Here is a 17,979-nt window from a genome sequence, read left to right on the forward strand (position 1 = left end):
TATTTTGCTTCTTTATCTTTTTACAATCACTGCAGCATATCTACACCCGTTCATCCATCCCTCTTCTATACTTCCCTTTACTAAAGTCTATTGAACGACTTACAAAATGTCAACTCACCACTATCTCAATCCCATCACCGCGGCTCAACGCTTTATGCCATATGAGCTTGGACGTCAGTTCCAGCGCTTCCATGACGACCATCCCGAGCTGCTTACCATGCTCACAGAAGAGGACTGGCGTTGGATTATCGAAGTATGCTCAAAGACAAGACCTCAGCCGGGCGAGGAACGACACCCTGATGAGTGGACTGGTAGCACAGAGTCAATAAGTAGTGTGCTGCCCCGTTGGCGTAGGTTTATGAGAGCTAAACTTCCCTATACGGGTTTTATGATCGAACGCTCCACGATTGGTAGACGCGCAAGATGCAAGGATAAGCGGTGCCAGATTCCCGGGAGGAACCCGGACGATGATTTTAAGCCTGAAGGACAGGATGTGGATCAGGAGGAAACCACCGAGATGAATCAGAACGCTGGGAATGACGACACATATGAAGTTGACTCTTAAGGGGAGGGAGTAGATCAGTAGGAAAGTTCCAAAACGGATTATCAAGCTGAGCGGCACATCGACTACAACTCCAGCTCTGAGCAAGAGGGCATTGACTACGGCTATTCCGCGAGCGAATGGTGGAGATTGCCGCCAGGAACTGTCAGCATAATGATGCAGCTATCGAAACTGGCATCTCAGGGTTCAGATTATAAGAAGGACCATGGTCTTTCCAGAGGGGCGATTTGTTATTCTGAGCTTGTTAAGATAGATAGAGAATAGAATATTGGAGTTCTGTGTTCACGGCCACATATCAGGCATATCTGTTGTGAAAAGCTTATTGACCTCGGGCTAATGGTACAAAGAATAGCCCTTCCTATGTGAACTATCTTGGCCCAACGTATATGTAGTTCAATGCATCAGGTCCCCCATCCTCCTTCAAACCTGCTCAAGCCGAGTACCATACAAAGTCTCGTCCTCAAAGATCAAAGTAACAAATATTAGTACGGTATTTATTCCCCGAGTGCGTCAGGAAAGATCGTCCACACGTCAAAGTCTGCGACTTTCCATTAAGAACACTCCCTTTGACCGTAAGACTCTGCCCACTACCAGACTGAATCTGAAAGGCAAGCGTGTCGCCGAATCTCAGCGTCTGAGGACATCCAAACCGCTGACAGAAGTTTCTCAGCTCTGCATTGGGGCACTCATCTCCTCCACTCATGCCGGTGGGACTCTTGGTAGAACCGTCGGCTGCTGTGGCGAGTGCCCAAGGACCGCAGCCGATGCCGGGGATGTTGCCGCCGATGGGGGGTACGATGGTTGAGAAGTAGCCGATTTCGAGGTTGATTTTTGCTGCGTCTGCGGCGGTGGCTGCGAGGGCCATGATGGCGGCGAGACTGGAGAAGTGCATGATGGAGGTTCTGCAGATTATGAGCTTTGAATCTTGCTATGCGAGTAGAATGACAGACAATGGGACTCTTTGGAAGAATGACTGAAAGTGCTAGGTGGATAGAGCTGGTGTTGAGTGTAAGAAATCCAACGTCTCATGGGCTTGCAACGGCCTTTTTATAGCCGTCTGGGTCTCTGCAGTGTCTATATCTGCTCTTGCTGTCGATTCAACGGACAGAATGGACCGAGCTGAGGCGGCCGACTGGGCATCATGCCAAGCTTCAAAAACACATAATGAGACAGGTCCCCGAAGTGTAGAGCATCGCATATTCTGCATAAGGTCCACTTTGGAGACGGCACGACCCATCATGGAGAACTGCTCAATCGGCTACTTCCGCACCTTTAGACATCTTCAACTGGGTGGTTCTGAGATTGCTATCATGCTGGAGGTTGAAAGAGCTCCATGGTGGCGGTCTAGAGAGACTAAAGTATCTGGCTGACAACCAAGATATCAATAAAGACTTTTTAATAATATTAATATGATCCAGATAGATGAGAAGGTCAATTTCACGATTTACACCGCTGACTCACCTGCACTGTCAGCATTTGACACGGTTATGTAATGATGCCAAGCCTCGGCTCGGCTCGATGCATCTCAAGAATCCAATAATAAAGGAAATACTAGAAGAAAAAGAGGGACTCGGAACAATTCAGCATGTCTCTTCAGCGGGAACTTCAGCCTATAATTTAATATCCCGGTGATAGATGTTCTGGACCAATCTCATATCACAGCAGGTCCACTCCAAAGCTCTGCCTAAAGCCTATTCACTGACTCTTCTACATACTTCCGCCTTTTCAGCATCTTGTGTCCAAGCCGCAACAAATCTTCAGCTACTTTACAATCACTCAATCAGGTAGATCTAGTGCCAACGCAGCAGCGATGCGAGTTGCGCAACCTCCTTCAGATGTCTTTGTAACACGCGTCATTTGCGTTTTCAGGACTCCTCCTCTTGATCTTTTGTGCCATATCCCTCAAAGCTTCGGGCTTCATATGCTTACACATGCCACTATCTATATTCCCTGGCTGCATGGCAAAGGAGCGAAGTCTCTTATATACATAGCGCTTGTTGGGCGCCACCCAGAAGAGGACTTGCACCCCTTTCGATTGAGTATATCGCCTCGGGGCTAATACTGTTCAAGTGAGGGTCGTCAAAAGTTGGCTTTGTGTACTTGATACCAAGACTCGAAACGTTGACGACTCTTGGGAGGACGAGGTCAATAGCAGAGGGATGAGCATGCTTGCGAGGAGAAAGTGAGAGACATGGTTGATAGCAAAGTACCTCTTAAATTCATCCGGCATGAGGATAAGTATTACACCAGCGTTGTTGAATAGCGCCTCGATCGTCTCTGTCGGCGAAGATGGCTGCAGCAGACTCACGATCGCTAGCTATGGATCCTAGATCTGTTTCAACGAACTTAATATTTATCGAAGCATTGACGTTATAGCTTTTCCAATTTTCTCATAGCGCCATAATTATTTATTGAGAATTCCTTTCCCGACAAGCCAACGACCTGAAGAGAGGCTCAGATGCGTAGCCGTGCGTACACTAAACAGTGCTAAGTTCCTTAGTGGCCGGATCTAACGCCAGAGCCGCAATACTAAGGCTCTGAGATTTGTGGGTTCATTCGGACTTGGATCATAATCCATTATCTAATATAAAACGTCAGCCAATATTGCTACAGGCTACTCGAAAAGAGCATAGCTACCAAGCTTAATGTAAGAACGAGCCTAAACCTTACTAACGTTAAGAGTCAAGTTAACTCCGGATCGCACGGGAAAAGGCGCAGTACAATGACGTCACACAGTTCATTCAATTTTAATCCAGCCTTTCTTATCAAGATTCGACATTAACACCTGTTATCGTTTATTATGTCATTTAGGCTTACTGTGCTGCCAGTTCGGCGACTCGGCGTCTTGCAAAGACCTCGGCGTCTCGCCATAGCTTTATCCCTTTGTAATCATCAGCTTACTGTAGCATCGAATATTCAAGAAGTAATCAAGTCGCTCTGTATTTAAGACGGCAGAATCTCAGGTTCAGGTCAGTTAATATCAGCAACAGTATCTCCATTCGAACTCTCATCATTCAAGATCACCGCGCAATCGCAAAACACCTACTTCAACCATCTTGCATATCCTCTAATGGCGACCTCAACACCTATTCCCATCCTCACTATTTCCCTTGCTCGTTATCTCCACGGGTACGGAGCAGCCGAAAGTCTGGCAGAACAATGGTCCGAGACCAAAGTCCCTGCTTCGACATCATCCCGCTTCGCCAACATCGGGTTTGACCTTGACGCCCAGGGCGCCAACCTCGGCGAGCTTGAGTCGCAGCTGAAAGAGAGAGAGTGGAGTGGAATCATCGTCGGATGGTGCTCTCGTGGTAACATTGAGTTCACTGAGCTATTCGAATCGGTCGTTACGATCTGTGTCGACTACATCGTTGAAAGGAAGAAGGGGGATGTTTCGCAGAAGGAACCGAAGCTGATCTTTTGTCGTGGGCCGGATGATTTCGTCAACGCGACGGTGCGCAATTTTCCCAATTAAGATTAAGAGATTAGAGTAGTCCTTGGTTTCAATCACCTCGTCAATTCGAATTGCCAGAAGATAAGATTATTAAGAACAGTGGCAACTGGTTTTATTAGATTAAGTTTACCATATGCTGCCTGTATAAGCTCTAATTGCAGAGGTCCAATCACAATCCCCTCACTACAGCAGGCTTGAGCCTGTTCGTCTTCCGTAGTATAGTGGTCAGTATGCAAGCTTGTCACGCTTGAGACCCGGGTTCAATTCCCGGCGGGAGAGATCCAGCCACCTGCGATACGCAGGTTTCCTTTTTCCATTTTTTGTCAATTAGAACCCTTCTCATGAATTACAACGCTTACGATTTGTTTTTATCCTACTACAAAGGACCCCAAGTTTGATAATGTCTGAAAACAGGAAGTAAACGGTAAATGTATGGCTCGCCGTTGCCAATACTCCACCCGCAAAACCACAGCAGCCGCTTCGTCTCATCATTCTTCAAACCTCCCTTATGACCATCAAATGAATAGTTTCAAGTAGAAGGCTCAATCCCATCTCTGGCCACTGAAATAGTCCCTCTAGCTTGTCCATCTTGACTTGTCGTCGATAACTTCATGGCGGTGAGAACATCGCTTCCGCCATTGGCCCAGAGTCCAGTGATCATCTCTCCCGTCTTCAACTCCAATGTCTTTTGCTGGTAGCCACTCTTTGCACCACGTATATCGGCTTTCTGATCGCCGTACCAGAGTTCAATGCCATCGAGCCTATCGCCCGCGTGAAGAATGACTTTTGTAATAGGACCGTGCTTTCTGAACAAATCTTCATGGTCAAAGTAGCAGACATCATAGCTTATCGACAAGTTGGCACCATCGCCCATCCAGCCTGGCTAGTCCATCATCAGCCGTCGCACTGTGGTGTCAGTGATCTGGCCTCCGTCCACATGCGCAGAGTTTTCGGATCTTAAATCTGCATGGGGAGTTGGAAAGTACAAAGGCCAGGAGAAGGAGGGACTGAGGAGTGCTTCGACTTGTGCCTTGTAGCCGGCGTCAAGCCAAGTCTGGAACTGCTTTCGCCGACACTGGAACTTGTATTTCCCAAGTGGCGACATGTCGTCCCACTTGAAGAGCTCATCAACCTTTCGAAGGGGATTCTTGAGGCTGACCGCGTTGGCGTTGAAATACCCAGCATCCTTCTCGTGCCATTCTTCTTTAATTTGATCCTTGTGATATTTGAGACACTCGGCGACAATCTGGTTGCGGGTGGTCAGGTATTTCTTGGCCGCATCTTCAAGGTCCTTCTTATGTTTTGCAGCTTGGTGATCCTCGTGTCCGTAGATCTGGCTATAAAACAGATGCTGTTCTCGTAGCACGGTCAACTGTAGCGTCCCGACAGAGACAAAGTATGCAAGGTTATCGCAGGGCGTTTTGTCATCAAAGTAGAACGGCTGATCAGGTGATAGGGCCGTTACAAGAGACGTGAAATATTGTCCCTTCTCAACGCTGCCTGATTCCTGATCAAGGTAATCTCTCATGACTTTGTGAAGTCCCTCAGTCATCTTACGCATATAAATTGTGTTTTTTTGTTTATTAAGTCGGTCGCGACGACTTTAACCTTGTCTTCAATGTCCTCCCAGACAAGGCCTTTATTTTCTGGGTCAGGCCATAACGCTGAAAGAAGACCGGAGAGTAAACCTCCCACGACAGGAACAAACTTGATACCTGCTCCAGTCGTGAATTTTAGTGCTTTGTTGACATTTTTGGCGTTAAAGGTGTCGTTGAAGATATTGTTGTACTGTAGCGAATTTCCCCCGATTGATTGGTCGGGAAAGGTAGCGGCATGAATGCCAGTCAACCTGGTGAACAAATCGCCGACGACGGCGGTGACTGCATCAACGATGTCTTCGGGCTTGCTCATGGTGAATATGGAGCCAGCGGTCTGAGAGGACTGGTGCTCCGATGGAAAACTATAGGAAGAGCTCATAGAGTGATTTAAATAAACGAGGAGAGACCCCGTTTTCACAGATATCACCGACAGTTAGAAGATAAGTTAGATTGCAGGGTACAGTGTTCACTAATTATTTTAATTCAATTTTCTTGTCTCAGTTGAAGGTCTAGATCTAAAAGTTATGCCGCCAGTCAATATCTTGCCTTATATGGAGTAGCTAGAGTCTAGATCTTGTCTTTCGCCGCTAAGATCTACCTAGCTCGTAACTTTAGATTAAGCTTGTACAATCTATCGATTCTCCCCCGGCCTAAAAGGGCTTCTTTAGGCACGTGTCGTCTGTGAATGGCTAGCTGAAAGTTATCTTAAGTCTGGTATCACTAAACGCTTTCCAACCATGGCATGCCGACCTCGAGCTCTGAGATTTAGTGGCATTAGGCTTCTGCATGCTAGTTAAGATGGTTTTTAGTTCAGCAATATGTTTGAACCTGCTTTATTCGTTTTTGTGCGCATTTATCTTACGATTGTATGTCTACGTTGCCAGATGACTCTCCAAACACATATTCACAGAGCAGCGGCTAGGTTATGATCACCGATTCTATTCTTTGTTTCTAACTGTGAACCTGCCAGTATACCTGCGCGACTCAGACTCGTATACTAGGACAATATTATTACACAACCAAGTTTCTTCCTCTTATCATCATTGCTAGATCTAAGCAGCCACTCCTGCAAGGGCGTTGGGCTCGCCAAGAGCGCCCTGAGGAAATCGAGAGTTGAAGCCAATGACAGACTGAACGCTGTGGAAGGTGGATGTCTTGATGGAGAGCTTCTGGTCGGAAACGAGCCATCGGACACCCTCGCTGCAGGGGGGAGTTGTGAGAGATCCCTCGTATCTATATCGATTGTTAGCATGGTTCAGGTGAAAGCAGCAGCTGGTAAGACTTACGTTTGAAAAGATCCTGCAGCAAGAGTGCTGACCAACTCAGCCATGCTAAGACCCTTGGTCTTGGTAAGAGTTCCAGGCTCAGAGATCTCACCAACCGAACCGAAAACGGTTTCGAGAAGGTTCGAGGCAGTAGTAGCAGCGGTAGTGGGCGCGTTGACATGGAAGAAAGAACCGCCAACACCAGGAAGTTGTCGCTTATCCTTGCCCTCGGTCTCACTCTTGCGAACGACCTTGGTAAAACCATCGCGCTTACGAGCAGCAGGGGTAGCAGCAGGAGGAGCAGGAGCAGTAGCGTTAGCAGCAGGGCTTCCACCAGCGCCATCCTCAACATCGATAAAGACGCCAACGACAGCAATCTTGGCATCGGCGCTCTCCCAGACCATGTGCATCTCCATAGCCATACTCTTTCCAGCATCCAGATGTTCGCTTGGCAAGTGGAAATGGAACTGCTGGAGAGTAAAGCTGTTGTTTTGGAAAGACATGGTGCCCTTTCCAGCGACGACCTCGACGGTTGTACCGAGGTTCTCGAATTCGGCGCCTTCGAGCATATCGGGAATCTCAAGGTTCAGCTGGCTGGCGGGGACCATGGCGTTGGCGCCTGCGACCATGTCGATGGGAGATTGGTTCACGCCGGTAGAACAGAGAGCGTTGGCCTGGGGGTCGAGAGCGACCCAGTTGGTAGGGCCCTGTAATTGTCAGCATCTCCAATAACTGTAGGCTTCTGGGTACTTACAATCTTGCCAGTGTAACCGAAAGTGTTAACCTCAACCTTGCCGCCCTCAGCTCGCGGCTGCAACAGTGTACCATAAGCACAACTCGCAATCGCCTTTGAGGCAAAAGCACTCAAGAGAAGAGCCCGTAAAGAAATGGAACCAGCCATGATGATTATCCTTGACAAAAAAACAAAAAGTAAAGCTTGGCTGTAAGTACTCAAAAGACTGAAACAAATAATATTATCCACTTGACAAAGAAGAGGCCAGCCTCAAAGAAGAGAAAGAATAAACAGTTTAGAAAACAAAGAACAGGATAATCGAACGATGATGAGTAAAAATCAGCAGGTTCGGTGACAAGACATTGTTTTAATAGAAGATCTGGGTTAGCTATAGTAAACAGGTTTTAATTGAGTAGAGGTCGAAAATAGAATCGGGGCGGTAGTGTTGTTTCGTGAGGTATGCTTAAGGTAACCTTAAACCTTGACGTGTGGAGGTGGGGAATAGCGTGATTCACGCCGCAGGTCTTGTCGCGACGAGGAGGGTGAGACTCTCCCGGTCTCGGATGCCAAGGACTCAACGGCTTCGTTTGAAGCCTTGGGAAACGCCAAGACGGAATCATCGGAGCTCCTTTTATATTGCTATCAAGACTCGTCATATTCTGGTGATAATAAGTATAATTGAGGCTGTCAAAGAGATCAAGACATGCATTTGTCTCCTCATCAATTGACTCCAGTCATCCCATCTCTTGGCTCCAAGTCAAGATGAATCCAACAAGATGAAACATCCCTTCTCTTATCATCGCGATAAGAACTGAACCCCCAGCGCTTATAAAAAATAAAAAAAAGACTCGCGTCTAGACTCTCCCCTCCAACCATAAAAGTAGCAGGTCCCGTTGCAAGGGGCGCAACCTCAAACCGCCTCGCTTACCGAACTTTTAGTGCCATTACAGCTTACCATCCAGGGCACGATGACACACTAAACCAGGGGTCCAGGGGAAACATTAGGGTTATGGTTATAGTTAAAGATAAGAATCACGGCAATTAGTACAATTTTCAGTTAGGTGTCAACGCTGTTTGTTGTAGGGTTGGTGTAATTATAGCTCCTGTCGAAACGGAAGTGATGCTCCGATATAAACGCTATCCTGTTTTAATTGCCAAAACACTGTTTGGCACGGGAAGTTGGGGGTTTCTGAACGAGGTCTGGACTTTTTAGTGCACTGTCACTGTACGGGTTTGCAAGTCTGTTTTGTATTGTCGTCCGAAGGTTGGAAATACTCAAGTGCATGTGTCAATGGTATCTCGAGCCTATCGAATAGGTGACATTATGCCAGGCAGGGGATCTTGCGATCGTCAGGAACACGTAGCCCAATAGTTCATGGAGGTCGAAAACCGTGTGAGATAGAGGGTGGCTTAGCGGTCGGCAATCTTTGTTGCCTGCATCCGCCGTCATTCGCGTCTCCGGCTATGTTTGTTCCGACCTTGACCACGTCATCCAGAATGAGCTCTTCAATTGAGCCTCATTGGTCTTGCAATATCTCGTCTTGGCAACTAGTAATTGGCCATCTTGTAATATCGGCAAGTAACATCTCCCATTCTTGTAAATCTTATATTAAAGAATACTACAAAACATAGTAGGAGACCATGGTGGGGGTTCATTGGTGAAAGAGAATCTTAAGCTTGTACCCTACACCATTACACCAATTTTCGGCTCAGGACCCACCATTGCAGACGGAAGGCTGGCCGGACTCTGCTAAGTCTAATTAAGAGTCAGTCGACGCACTCATATTGCTAATCGACCATAAAAGAGATTCAAATTGCAGTTCATTGCATTGCATTGAACAACTCTGCCACCACGTCCTGCACACCTCTGCCAATGGATGCGTCTATTGGCTATCGAAGAACGCGTCGCGCAGCGGATCAGGGTCAGCAACGCACGCAGACAAACGCGATAATTTGTTCTTATGCTATAGAATGTCTCGCTGGACAGGCATTGAAGGTATTTTGGTAAATTCTGAAGCCCAAATGCTGTCGCCTTCGCACTATTCAATCCATCGCGGCGTGTGGCAGTGATGATAAACTCAATTTTGATCAGCTGAGACATCGAAGACCTTGTCGGTGTGGCTCAGTTGGTTAGAGCGTTGGTCTCATAGCACGAAGCTTGATTTGATCCCAGGTCAGAGTAATCCAAAGGTCGAGAGTTCGAGCCTCTCCACCGACAAAAACCTTTCTTTTGCCCTTGCTAGGTAGGACTGGATTTCTTTTTTACAAAATGCTTAAATGATGTTCATCTTAGGCTTTCAGTTTGTCGGACACTTGTCCCTTTTCCTGTTTTGTTATCGGATTTGGTATATTAACAGGACAGCCGATTTTCTCACACGTTACGCTCCAATCTCAACGCGTGTATTATGAACGATGAACCTGCCTGGCCCAAATTGTCGATGCAGGGCCTTGTCCATATGTGAAATGAGGATATAATAGTGGTGAAGAACAGAACGTTGGAACAAGCCGGGACTTGGAAATGGCAGGGATACACCAAAGCGGTAGTGACACTAGCACTCATCCGCCAGAATTGCGTGGTGCGCTGTTAAAGCACTGGCAGATAAAGGTTACTTTGCGGAATCGCGGGGTGCACCTTGTATACTCCTAATTCCGCGTTCACGACGCCACACAATACTAAACCTCAATCGTAAAAGCCGCGTTTTAAAGGCACTCAGCATCTTTGCCGCTTTTTTCCAAGTCGTTAACGTTCATCCTGACTTTTATTTGTTTACTCGCTACGATGCCGTCATTTCAAAACCTCCCACCAGAAGTCACCATCGCAATTCTCAAATATCTCAACCCATTCGACCTATTGTCCGTCCTCCAGACTTTCAACAAAGCACTATACAGCGCGGCAGAAGTAGCATTCAGGCCTTATAAAGAATGGACTCGCAACGCGCAACAAATGGTAGCCTTGTTTCCTCCGCGAAGCATCCATAGCACCCGTCGCCTCTGCCCTTCATATCCATCTCACATCCCGCCCTTGGATCATGATAATGTTTCAATGAGCGAAGAAATTCCAAGGAGGGATTACGAGTCCCTATCACTGGAGCTTGGAGCTGGACCCTATATTCGATGCTCCCCGCCCGATCTGATAACCTGGATGAAGCTCGATGGCTCATTCGAGTGGCTCGAACCTTTGGATGAGGATATGGCGGATGAGATGCTGCCGCATAACGGAATTGAAGGCGATCGGCCTGTAGCGCCAAAGGCGGATGTCGATGCTCTGGTCAAGCAAGTCAGCGATTTGGGCCTTGTCCTTCCCACAGGATTTGAGGCATTTATGCGAAGCGACAGGCTTCATCAACGAATCCCGAGCGCTTCGGCCTGGTACTTCCGGCTGTCGAAGCTGATCAAATGCCCGGCCGCCATCGATGACGATCAGGGAGGTTACTTGATCCGCTTTCATTTCGATCAGCAGTCTTGCGCCTTTGCGTATTTGTATCTGAGCAAGTCCGGATGTCATTGTGTTTTGGTGTCCACGGTTAACGTGCCCATGTGCCTCAATGAGGATGACGAAATCAACGGAGAGCAATTGGATGGAGACAATGAGGGAGAAGATATCGATGAAGAAAGCATCGACACCAGCGAGCTTACAAAGGAATATTTCTCCCTGGCCGGACTTTCATTCGAGGAGTATCTCGTAACGGTCTACTTTGAGGGACTACTCAGTTTCCAGGCTGAGTCTTTTGAGGGGCTCGAAGATTTTGTCAAGCATGTCTACCGTTCTCCTAGAGAGGTTGAACATCTACGCGAAACAAGTAAGTCACATAAGGAGTCTCGTGGGAATAACATGCTTACCAGTGCCTAGACGAAGCTATCAAGGTGTTCCTCGATGCGCAGAAGTGGAAGGGAGTAAAGCATTACAGGCAACTTATCAGCGATTAAGGCTTCTTTTCCCGCTCTCTCCTCTCTTATCGCTCGTCAATACTCACGCAGGGATATCGCGGATGTATTTTAATCATCACGAGCGGCTAGTGGAATTTGATACTTAGAAAAGACCGGCCCCTAACTTGTTTCCCATGGATACCAGACACAAGAGTGGTACGATTGCGTTGAGGTGGGTCTTATGGACAAGCTGTTGGATACTAATGTTGCCTAGATGGGATCGATATCAGACTTGGCTAGTGGATATGCCATTGGATATTTTACATCGTTATTTCTAAGAAAGTGAGACTATAAAGCAGACAAGTATGTACTCCAGATCATACCGCTCGTCAAACAGAGTCGGAACGTGACTCCCCAGTGTTTTCCAATCAACATTATCCAGGCCACGCAATGCAAACACGTAATCCCAATACACGGGATACCATCCTGCCCATTCCCAGTCCAGAATAGCGACTATACGACCATCGCGTATCATGATGTTCCTCGACGAGATATCACCATGAGTGAAGACAATGGGATAGTCTGCGCCAAGCTGCTTCGTCATCTGGGCCCAGTGTAATGACTGCTCCTCTATCCGTTTCGGAGGCCGAACAAGCCATTCCTGAAATGATTCAAGGCTTGTGAATGGGCCACCGGATCGAGTCATTATGCTAGGAATCACAGCGCCTTGTCCATCGAAGCGACCGATATAAAACCCCTTGAGGGCACGCAGTTGTCCCAGGTAGTCTTTCAGCTGGTCCATGATCGCAGTTCGCTCATGTGGTTCGAGAGACGGCCATGCCTCTTTTAACGTCTGACCCTCGATATACTCCAGCTCGATGCGATCCCAGTCGCTGCTGATGACCTCAGGAACAGGAATTGTCGTGTTTTCTTTAATGAACTGCAACACCAATGCTTCATTTGGTTTATCGTTGACGCCCATACCGTCAGGGTGAATTGCGTACTTGGTCACAGTATTGCCATGTCGGACGATGTAGCGCTCGGTGCACTTGTATATCACTTCGCCTTCTGGGTATGGGGCTGCTGTTCTTGGAGGCGGTGGAGAGTCGCCGTACATGGCGATTCGCTTATCCCGCCTCATCATTTCCTGCAGTCGTTTTGACATTGTTTTTAAAGCTTGCGCAGGTAGAAAGAAATTAATGCGATCAAAGATGGCGATTGTCAAAGAGGCAGAGCGAGGGGTGGAGTTTGATAGACTGATTACAACCAACAAGCGAAAATCGGGTAATTTCCTGAAACTGTTTATGTGCAAACAGTAACAAATTTGTTTCTGTACTCAACGGAAATACAGTAGGAAAGGTCAAATCAGTTCATGGTGTCAAAATGCAACTTAATGCAATGATGAATAACGAATTTTCTTTACGCAAAAGGGACAAAAAGAATGTTGACAAGACTGGGATTCGAACCCAGGCCCCTTTCGAGACTGCGAATCGTCACTGGTTTAAATCAAACCTGAACACAGCGCCTTAGACCGCTCGGCCATCTTGCCTTGTGATTGGATAGTGAGCTCTCCGTAAGCTAAGTACATACTCCTGCTTTGACTTAGCTGGCTGTACCGAGGTATTTGTTCAGATAAAGTACTTCGTGTCTAGAAAGGCTTAATTTGTTTTACTTGCCTTGAATTCGGGTAATTATATTAAGCCTGAGCATTGAGCACTAATCTTGAGCTGTCCTGTTCATGTGGTATTCACAAGGTTCTGCCCAATGTTGGCGCACAGCTTAATACTTACAATGACAAGCTTTGTTTATTGAGGCTCTCTTGAGGAAATCCTCGAATAGAGCCTGTGAGATCATGGCCATAATGGATAGACACCTGAGTTCACTACTAGCATTATAGCAAGCCCTTCGCAGCTCTATACTTTCGTTGTCGAGCTGCTGTTATGATTCTTGTCATTGTGAAATGTCTGGTGAAGTTACCCTATAGAAACAGGGGATCATGGTCGTGACATAAACGTGGTGTTTTCGCGTCTGGGCACCAACGCGGTCCGCACGCGATCACGTACCCCAACCTCTTCATTCACAATATCCATATACAAGACATTCACCATTCACATTAGTCACGGTTACTTCTATCGCTGGCGACATTTAGCTGATTCTTCGAGATGCAGTTTTACGCGTCTGTTGCAGTTAACTTGAGCTTCGGGTATCTTGCCGAGAGTGCCAATAATTTCGCTCCCTCTGAACACATTTAATGATGAACACGCGTCAAAATACGGTATGAGAATCAGATAAAATATGTACAGGCACATAATACATATTGAAACAGTCCTGCGCAACGCTGTTATACGCGTGCATAATCCAGCCATATTAGCTAAAGTCATGGGTACATTGACCCAAGATGAGAAGAATAATTAAGAAATAATGCAAAGAAATCGCGCGCTGGATGATTATCATCGTATGCTCCATGATTGATCATACTCTCATAGAAGCAACTGCTTCTGATTACATACCATATACAGCACCGAACTAAACACCTGGGGGAGTGAAGCCAGGAAGCTTGGGCCAGTTACCAAGCTCGCCGGGATCACCGCCAATTCGGACCCAAATGGCGTGCGAGGGAGTAGGTCCATCGAGCACAAACATCTGGTACCAAGAAGGAGGGCTGATGAAGGCATCGGGAGGAGCTGTCACGGTGCATGTCTTGCCACTGCAAGAGACATCAGGGAACAGGGTGCGCTGACCCATGCTGACACCGTGAGTAGCACCAACAGAGGCCATGAGAGAGACACGCATGTTGGCCGCACCCTCCTCCAGATCAGAGGTGAGAGTGAAAGTGTAGCTCTCACCATAGACCCAATCACGGTCTGTGAGGGTGAAGTTGGGCTGAGCAGCACCAGAAAGCAGATAATCGGGCCAAAAGTACTCGATACGCTTCTCCTGAGGATGCTTGCCCTGATCCTGAGGGTCAGAACCAGAGACGAGAATCTTTCCGTCGCTGAGGAGTACAGCTTCGGAATGGTACATGCGGGCGATGGTGGTGTTGGCAAGGACGGTCATGCGCTGACCGAGAGGCTCCTCGGGGTTGTACATGACCGCGTTGAGGTTCGAATTGTCAGCGAGACCGAAACCACCACGACCGACTTGTGCGCCGCCGAGGATGAGGTAGCGACCGTCAGGGAGGGCGACCATGTTGGGCATGACACGCTTGGAGGGCTGTGAAAGTTAGTATGAATGGCAGAGACGGGGGATAGAGGATACTTACCATGCGCTCGATGACCCAGTCAGCATCAGGGGTATCAGGAGCCATAAGGACACAGTTGTCAAGAGCCTCATTGCCAGGCTCGTGAGTAGTACCGCCGCAAATGAGAACCTCGACAGGGTCGGTATAAGGAGCCTTCTGAGGCAGAACCATCATAGTACCCTGAAGAGGATAGTTACGACCAGTCAAGGGGTTGTCAACCTGACCAGGCATATCAGGCAGCTTCTTGATAGACTGAAAGTCAACCTGTGAAAGGATACGAGACTCATTGAACTGAGTAAAGAAGATACCACCAGAAGGCAAGATGGCCATGTGAGGATACGAGTTGGTTCGACCAATGTTCTCAGCACGCTCAAGGTAGTCAAGGTAAGTCGACTTGGTTACACCAGCAGGATGGGGCAGAACCTCAGCGGAGGGAACGATGGGAGCATCAGAACCAGACTCTCCACCCATAGCAAGAATGGAACCATTGGAAAGAACAATGGCAGTGGGGTACCAGCGCGGGTCAAAGAGACGCAGTTGTGTGTAGTCCTCTTCCCAGACATTGGTGCCATTGTCGACTCCTTGAGGTGAGTCAGGAGTGAAGAAGCGAATACCGTAGACTGACTCAGCAGACCATCCACCGATGTTGATGATACGGCCAGCCTTATCTGGAAGAGTGAAGGAAGCAGAGCAGAAGACATCAGTCTTGAGGGCAAGTTCACGGTAGGTGTTGGTAGAGTAGTCAAACTCAAACGAGCCCTCAGTATCATCATCAGATGTACCGTGCTTCTCCACAAAGACAACCTTGTCGTTGATGCCGACAGAGCTGATGAGCGGGATGATGGGGGAAGTGGAGAAGTGATCATACCTCCCCGCAGCAGGTCCAGAAGCGTAGTGGAACGTGTTGAGCGACGTGCCGGTCCACTCGTAGTAGCTGATGTGATTGCCCGCGCCGCACGTGTAGTTGCGATTGCCGGGACAGGCCATGCTGCAGAAGCTGTCGTCCTTCCAGATATCGCCTTTAGCCTCAACTGCCTTCAGGTCGCCACAGACGCACTGGCGACCGTACTCAACACCACCAGCGGAGTAGCCGAACTTCTGGCAGCGCTTGAGACAGGTTGGGACGGTCATGTTGCTGGTGGCGTAGCTGCCGGAGTCTTCGTACAGCCACTCGAGCACATACGGGTTGTTGTTGTCAAAGACACAGCCCTTATACTCCCAATCGCCAGGGAGGTCATCTTCTTGAGCGACGGGAATGGGGTACACTTCAAAGTCACCGCTGGAGTAGAGGGATAGACGATTGCCAGCACCGCACATCTGGCTGTCATCGCCCTTGCAGGCCATGTTGCAGTCCGATTCCTTGGTCTTGGACGCAGCATTGTTGAGGGCATTACCGCAGTAACACTCCTCAGCGTATTCCAGACCAGCGATCTTGAAGCCGTTCTCAATGCAGGTGGCGATACATTTCTGAGGTGTCTGGGAAGATGAAGTGCCGAATGGGGAAAGGGCACGGCCGGGAGGGTCAATGTAGCAACCGGCATAGGACCAGTCGTCAGGAAGATCAGTGACGACGGGGCCGGTAGTAGCGGTTGCAGTGCCAGTGGCAGAAGCAGTCTCGGATGGTTCACCGGAGGGCACAGCGGTACCTCCGGCAGAAGACTTGCCAAAGACAGTGAGTCTGTCACCAGCTCCACAAGGCTGATCGGCATCACCAGTGCAGGCCATGCTACAATCGGCCTCGGGAGCCTTGGTGGTAGGTCTCTTGCTACCGCAGACTGAAACAGTCAATCACCATTCACAAACATTTACACACAAGAACCATTACTTACAGCACTCCTGGGCATACTCCATGCCAGCGAACGCGTAGCCCAGGCCAACACAATGGGCCACGCACGTCTCAGCGGTCAGACCCTCAGTGTCATAGTGTACAGGCCCATCGAGCGCACGCTTCGAGACGCTGTCAACATAGCATCCCAGGTACGTCCAGCCGTCTCTGGGGGTTTCAGGCGGTGTCAGATCCCTGCGGACGATGACACTCGCGGAGGAGGACAAGTGAAGGAACGCTGCACCGAGTGCAGCAAAACGCAAGAGTGACATGGTGGATAAACAAGAAAGCAAGGCAATGAAGTGGCGTATAACGAGAGACTGTGTAAACAAAGAACGAATGTGATCTGGGTTTCCAAGGATTATTTCCCATGCAGAAACATTTGAAGTGAGATTGCGGCACCTTGACGTTATATCACTTCGGACGGCCGCTGGGCGATAACGGAATATTCTCAGGTATATCACCTGCCCACATCCCTTTACTTTCCGCTTCAAATCTTACCCCTAAGAGATCTCGTGTTCATTAGCTTACTGTCAGACCATTTTTTGCTTTCCAAGTGCAATAAGATGCTGACTGCTAAGACAGAAACACATGCAAAAAGTGAACAGCGGTGGATGCATGCCAGAAGCTGAAAAGGCATATGCACGTCTACGGGCGCGTCGACGCAGGAGAGCATGCCTTGTGATTAGAATATTGGATACATCAGGCCAGTCTGCACCCACGGGGTCTAGATTGCCGAGCCAGACTTGGCAGAAGCCGAGCTAGACTTGGCAAAAAGGTCCACGGAGGTCAATAAATGGAGGCTGCCTTGCTGCCAACGCATGCTCCATCCACGGAGTCTGACTCTTTGATCGACAGGGTCAGGGCCAACGATCGAAGCGGCTGACAGTGGACTAATCTCCTCGATCTGGTGTGGCTTGCGGTAAAATGCGCCGGACCCCTGTTGAACCTTTTATCTTGGCGACCCTCCGAGATGCTTGAAGTGGATGTGCCGATGCAACGTTGGCCACTAACCGAGGACTAATAATGTAACCCCCATTGTCTCTTGGGCCTCTTGGCTACAGCATTCCAAGAGTGTAAACACGAGAACTCAATCAAAAGTTCTGCTGCAATGACAAGGGGTAGAGATGCTGCATTTTATTAGCTGCAGCGTTATCAGACTTTTCCAGCGCGTAGCTATTTCACTTGGCGGATGTGAATGGGGATTTTTATGTAATATTTTTGTAGTGGTTGCTTCTGGTTTTAGTGATTGTTAGCGCCTGCGACAGTGCACCACAAAGCCGACGCTAAACCGGAGATTTTCGCCTTGTGAATTAATATTGCTTTGCTCTATGAACTATATGCCCTTTCACATATACACTTCAGTGGCTTGATTACCCGAGCGTCATTACCGCGTGGCTTTCGATAGTAATATTTTTGTTTATCGCATATTAT

General features: G+C 48.3%; 7 protein-coding genes and 3 non-coding genes across 10 annotated transcripts; 4 read left to right on the forward strand and 6 right to left on the reverse strand.

Moving 5' to 3' along the window:
• Positions 1–1,022: 1,022 nt before the first annotated feature.
• On the reverse strand, positions 1,023–1,454 carry FOBCDRAFT_281029 (uncharacterized protein; the record flags this gene model as incomplete). The annotated part of the gene is made up of 1 exon (XM_031192140.2): positions 1,023–1,454. The coding sequence occupies one exon, from the start codon at positions 1,452–1,454 to the stop codon at positions 1,023–1,025; it is 432 nt and encodes a 143-aa protein (XP_031030986.2).
• Positions 1,455–3,401: 1,947 nt separating this feature from the next.
• On the forward strand, positions 3,402–4,118 carry FOBCDRAFT_233260 (uncharacterized protein). The gene is made up of 2 exons (XM_031192141.3): positions 3,402–3,531; positions 3,582–4,118. Exon 2 carries the CDS (start codon positions 3,633–3,635, stop codon positions 4,035–4,037), a length of 405 nt encoding a protein of 134 aa, XP_031030987.1. The 5' UTR covers positions 3,402–3,531; positions 3,582–3,632; the 3' UTR covers positions 4,038–4,118.
• A 105-nt stretch (positions 4,119–4,223) lies between these two features.
• Positions 4,224–4,295, forward strand: FOBCDRAFT_t233. Its single transcript has one exon. It is a non-coding gene; the product is annotated as a tRNA-Asp (tRNA).
• A 250-nt stretch (positions 4,296–4,545) lies between these two features.
• Positions 4,546–5,927, reverse strand: FOBCDRAFT_281031 (uncharacterized protein; the record flags this gene model as incomplete). Its single annotated transcript, XM_059611589.1, has 3 exons — positions 4,546–4,899; positions 4,954–5,568; positions 5,625–5,927. The coding sequence occupies 3 exons, from the start codon at positions 5,925–5,927 to the stop codon at positions 4,546–4,548; spliced, it is 1,272 nt and encodes a 423-aa protein (XP_059466128.1).
• Positions 5,928–6,537: 610 nt separating this feature from the next.
• Positions 6,538–7,929, reverse strand: FOBCDRAFT_191786 (alpha carbonic anhydrase). The gene is made up of 3 exons (XM_031192143.3): positions 7,634–7,929; positions 6,901–7,586; positions 6,538–6,847 (listed from the first exon to the last, which is right to left on the reverse strand). The coding sequence occupies exons 1-3, from the start codon at positions 7,778–7,780 to the stop codon at positions 6,667–6,669; spliced, it is 1,014 nt and encodes a 337-aa protein (XP_031030989.2). The 5' UTR covers positions 7,781–7,929; the 3' UTR covers positions 6,538–6,666.
• A 1,794-nt stretch (positions 7,930–9,723) lies between these two features.
• FOBCDRAFT_t234 lies at positions 9,724–9,830 on the forward strand. The gene has a single exon. It is a non-coding gene; the product is annotated as a tRNA-Met (tRNA).
• A 561-nt stretch (positions 9,831–10,391) lies between these two features.
• Positions 10,392–11,539, forward strand: FOBCDRAFT_286047 (uncharacterized protein; the record flags this gene model as incomplete). Its single annotated transcript, XM_031192144.2, has 2 exons — positions 10,392–11,412; positions 11,463–11,539. The coding sequence occupies 2 exons, from the start codon at positions 10,392–10,394 to the stop codon at positions 11,537–11,539; spliced, it is 1,098 nt and encodes a 365-aa protein (XP_031030990.2).
• A 274-nt stretch (positions 11,540–11,813) lies between these two features.
• Positions 11,814–12,596, reverse strand: FOBCDRAFT_148608 (kinase-like domain-containing protein; the record flags this gene model as incomplete). The annotated part of the gene is made up of 1 exon (XM_031192147.3): positions 11,814–12,596. The coding sequence occupies one exon, from the start codon at positions 12,594–12,596 to the stop codon at positions 11,814–11,816; it is 783 nt and encodes a 260-aa protein (XP_031030993.3).
• Positions 12,597–12,924: 328 nt separating this feature from the next.
• On the reverse strand, positions 12,925–13,028 carry FOBCDRAFT_t280. The gene has a single exon. It is a non-coding gene; the product is annotated as a tRNA-Leu (tRNA).
• Positions 13,029–13,903: 875 nt separating this feature from the next.
• FOBCDRAFT_324084 (glyoxal oxidase N-terminus-domain-containing protein) lies at positions 13,904–16,817 on the reverse strand (the record flags this gene model as incomplete). Its single annotated transcript, XM_031192148.3, has 3 exons — positions 13,904–14,692; positions 14,742–16,495; positions 16,550–16,817. 3 exons carry the CDS (start codon positions 16,815–16,817, stop codon positions 14,006–14,008), a joined length of 2,709 nt encoding a protein of 902 aa, XP_031030994.2. The 3' UTR covers positions 13,904–14,005.
• Positions 16,818–17,979: the final 1,162 nt, after the last annotated feature.

Source organism: Fusarium oxysporum, chromosome XI, assembly GCF_013085055.1.
Source record: "Fusarium oxysporum Fo47 chromosome XI, complete sequence".
In the NCBI taxonomy this organism is placed as follows: domain Eukaryota; kingdom Fungi; phylum Ascomycota; class Sordariomycetes; order Hypocreales; family Nectriaceae; genus Fusarium; species Fusarium oxysporum.

Excerpts from the sequence above, each read along its gene's own strand:
- FOBCDRAFT_233260 (XM_031192141.3), top strand. The coding sequence starts at position 3,633 with ATGGCGACCTCAACACCTATTCCCATCCTCACTATTTCCCTTGCTCGT.
- FOBCDRAFT_191786 (XM_031192143.3), bottom strand. The coding sequence starts at position 7,780 with ATGGCTGGTTCCATTTCTTTACGGGCTCTTCTCTTGAGTGCTTTTGCC. Across the intron at positions 7,587-7,633 it reads TCGGTTACACTGGCAAGATT|GGCCCTACCAACTGGGTCGC; the intron begins GTAAGTACCCAG and ends TGACAATTACAG. Across the intron at positions 6,848-6,900 it reads GCTGCAGGATCTTTTCAAAC|ATACGAGGGATCTCTCACAA; the intron begins GTAAGTCTTACC and ends CAATCGATATAG.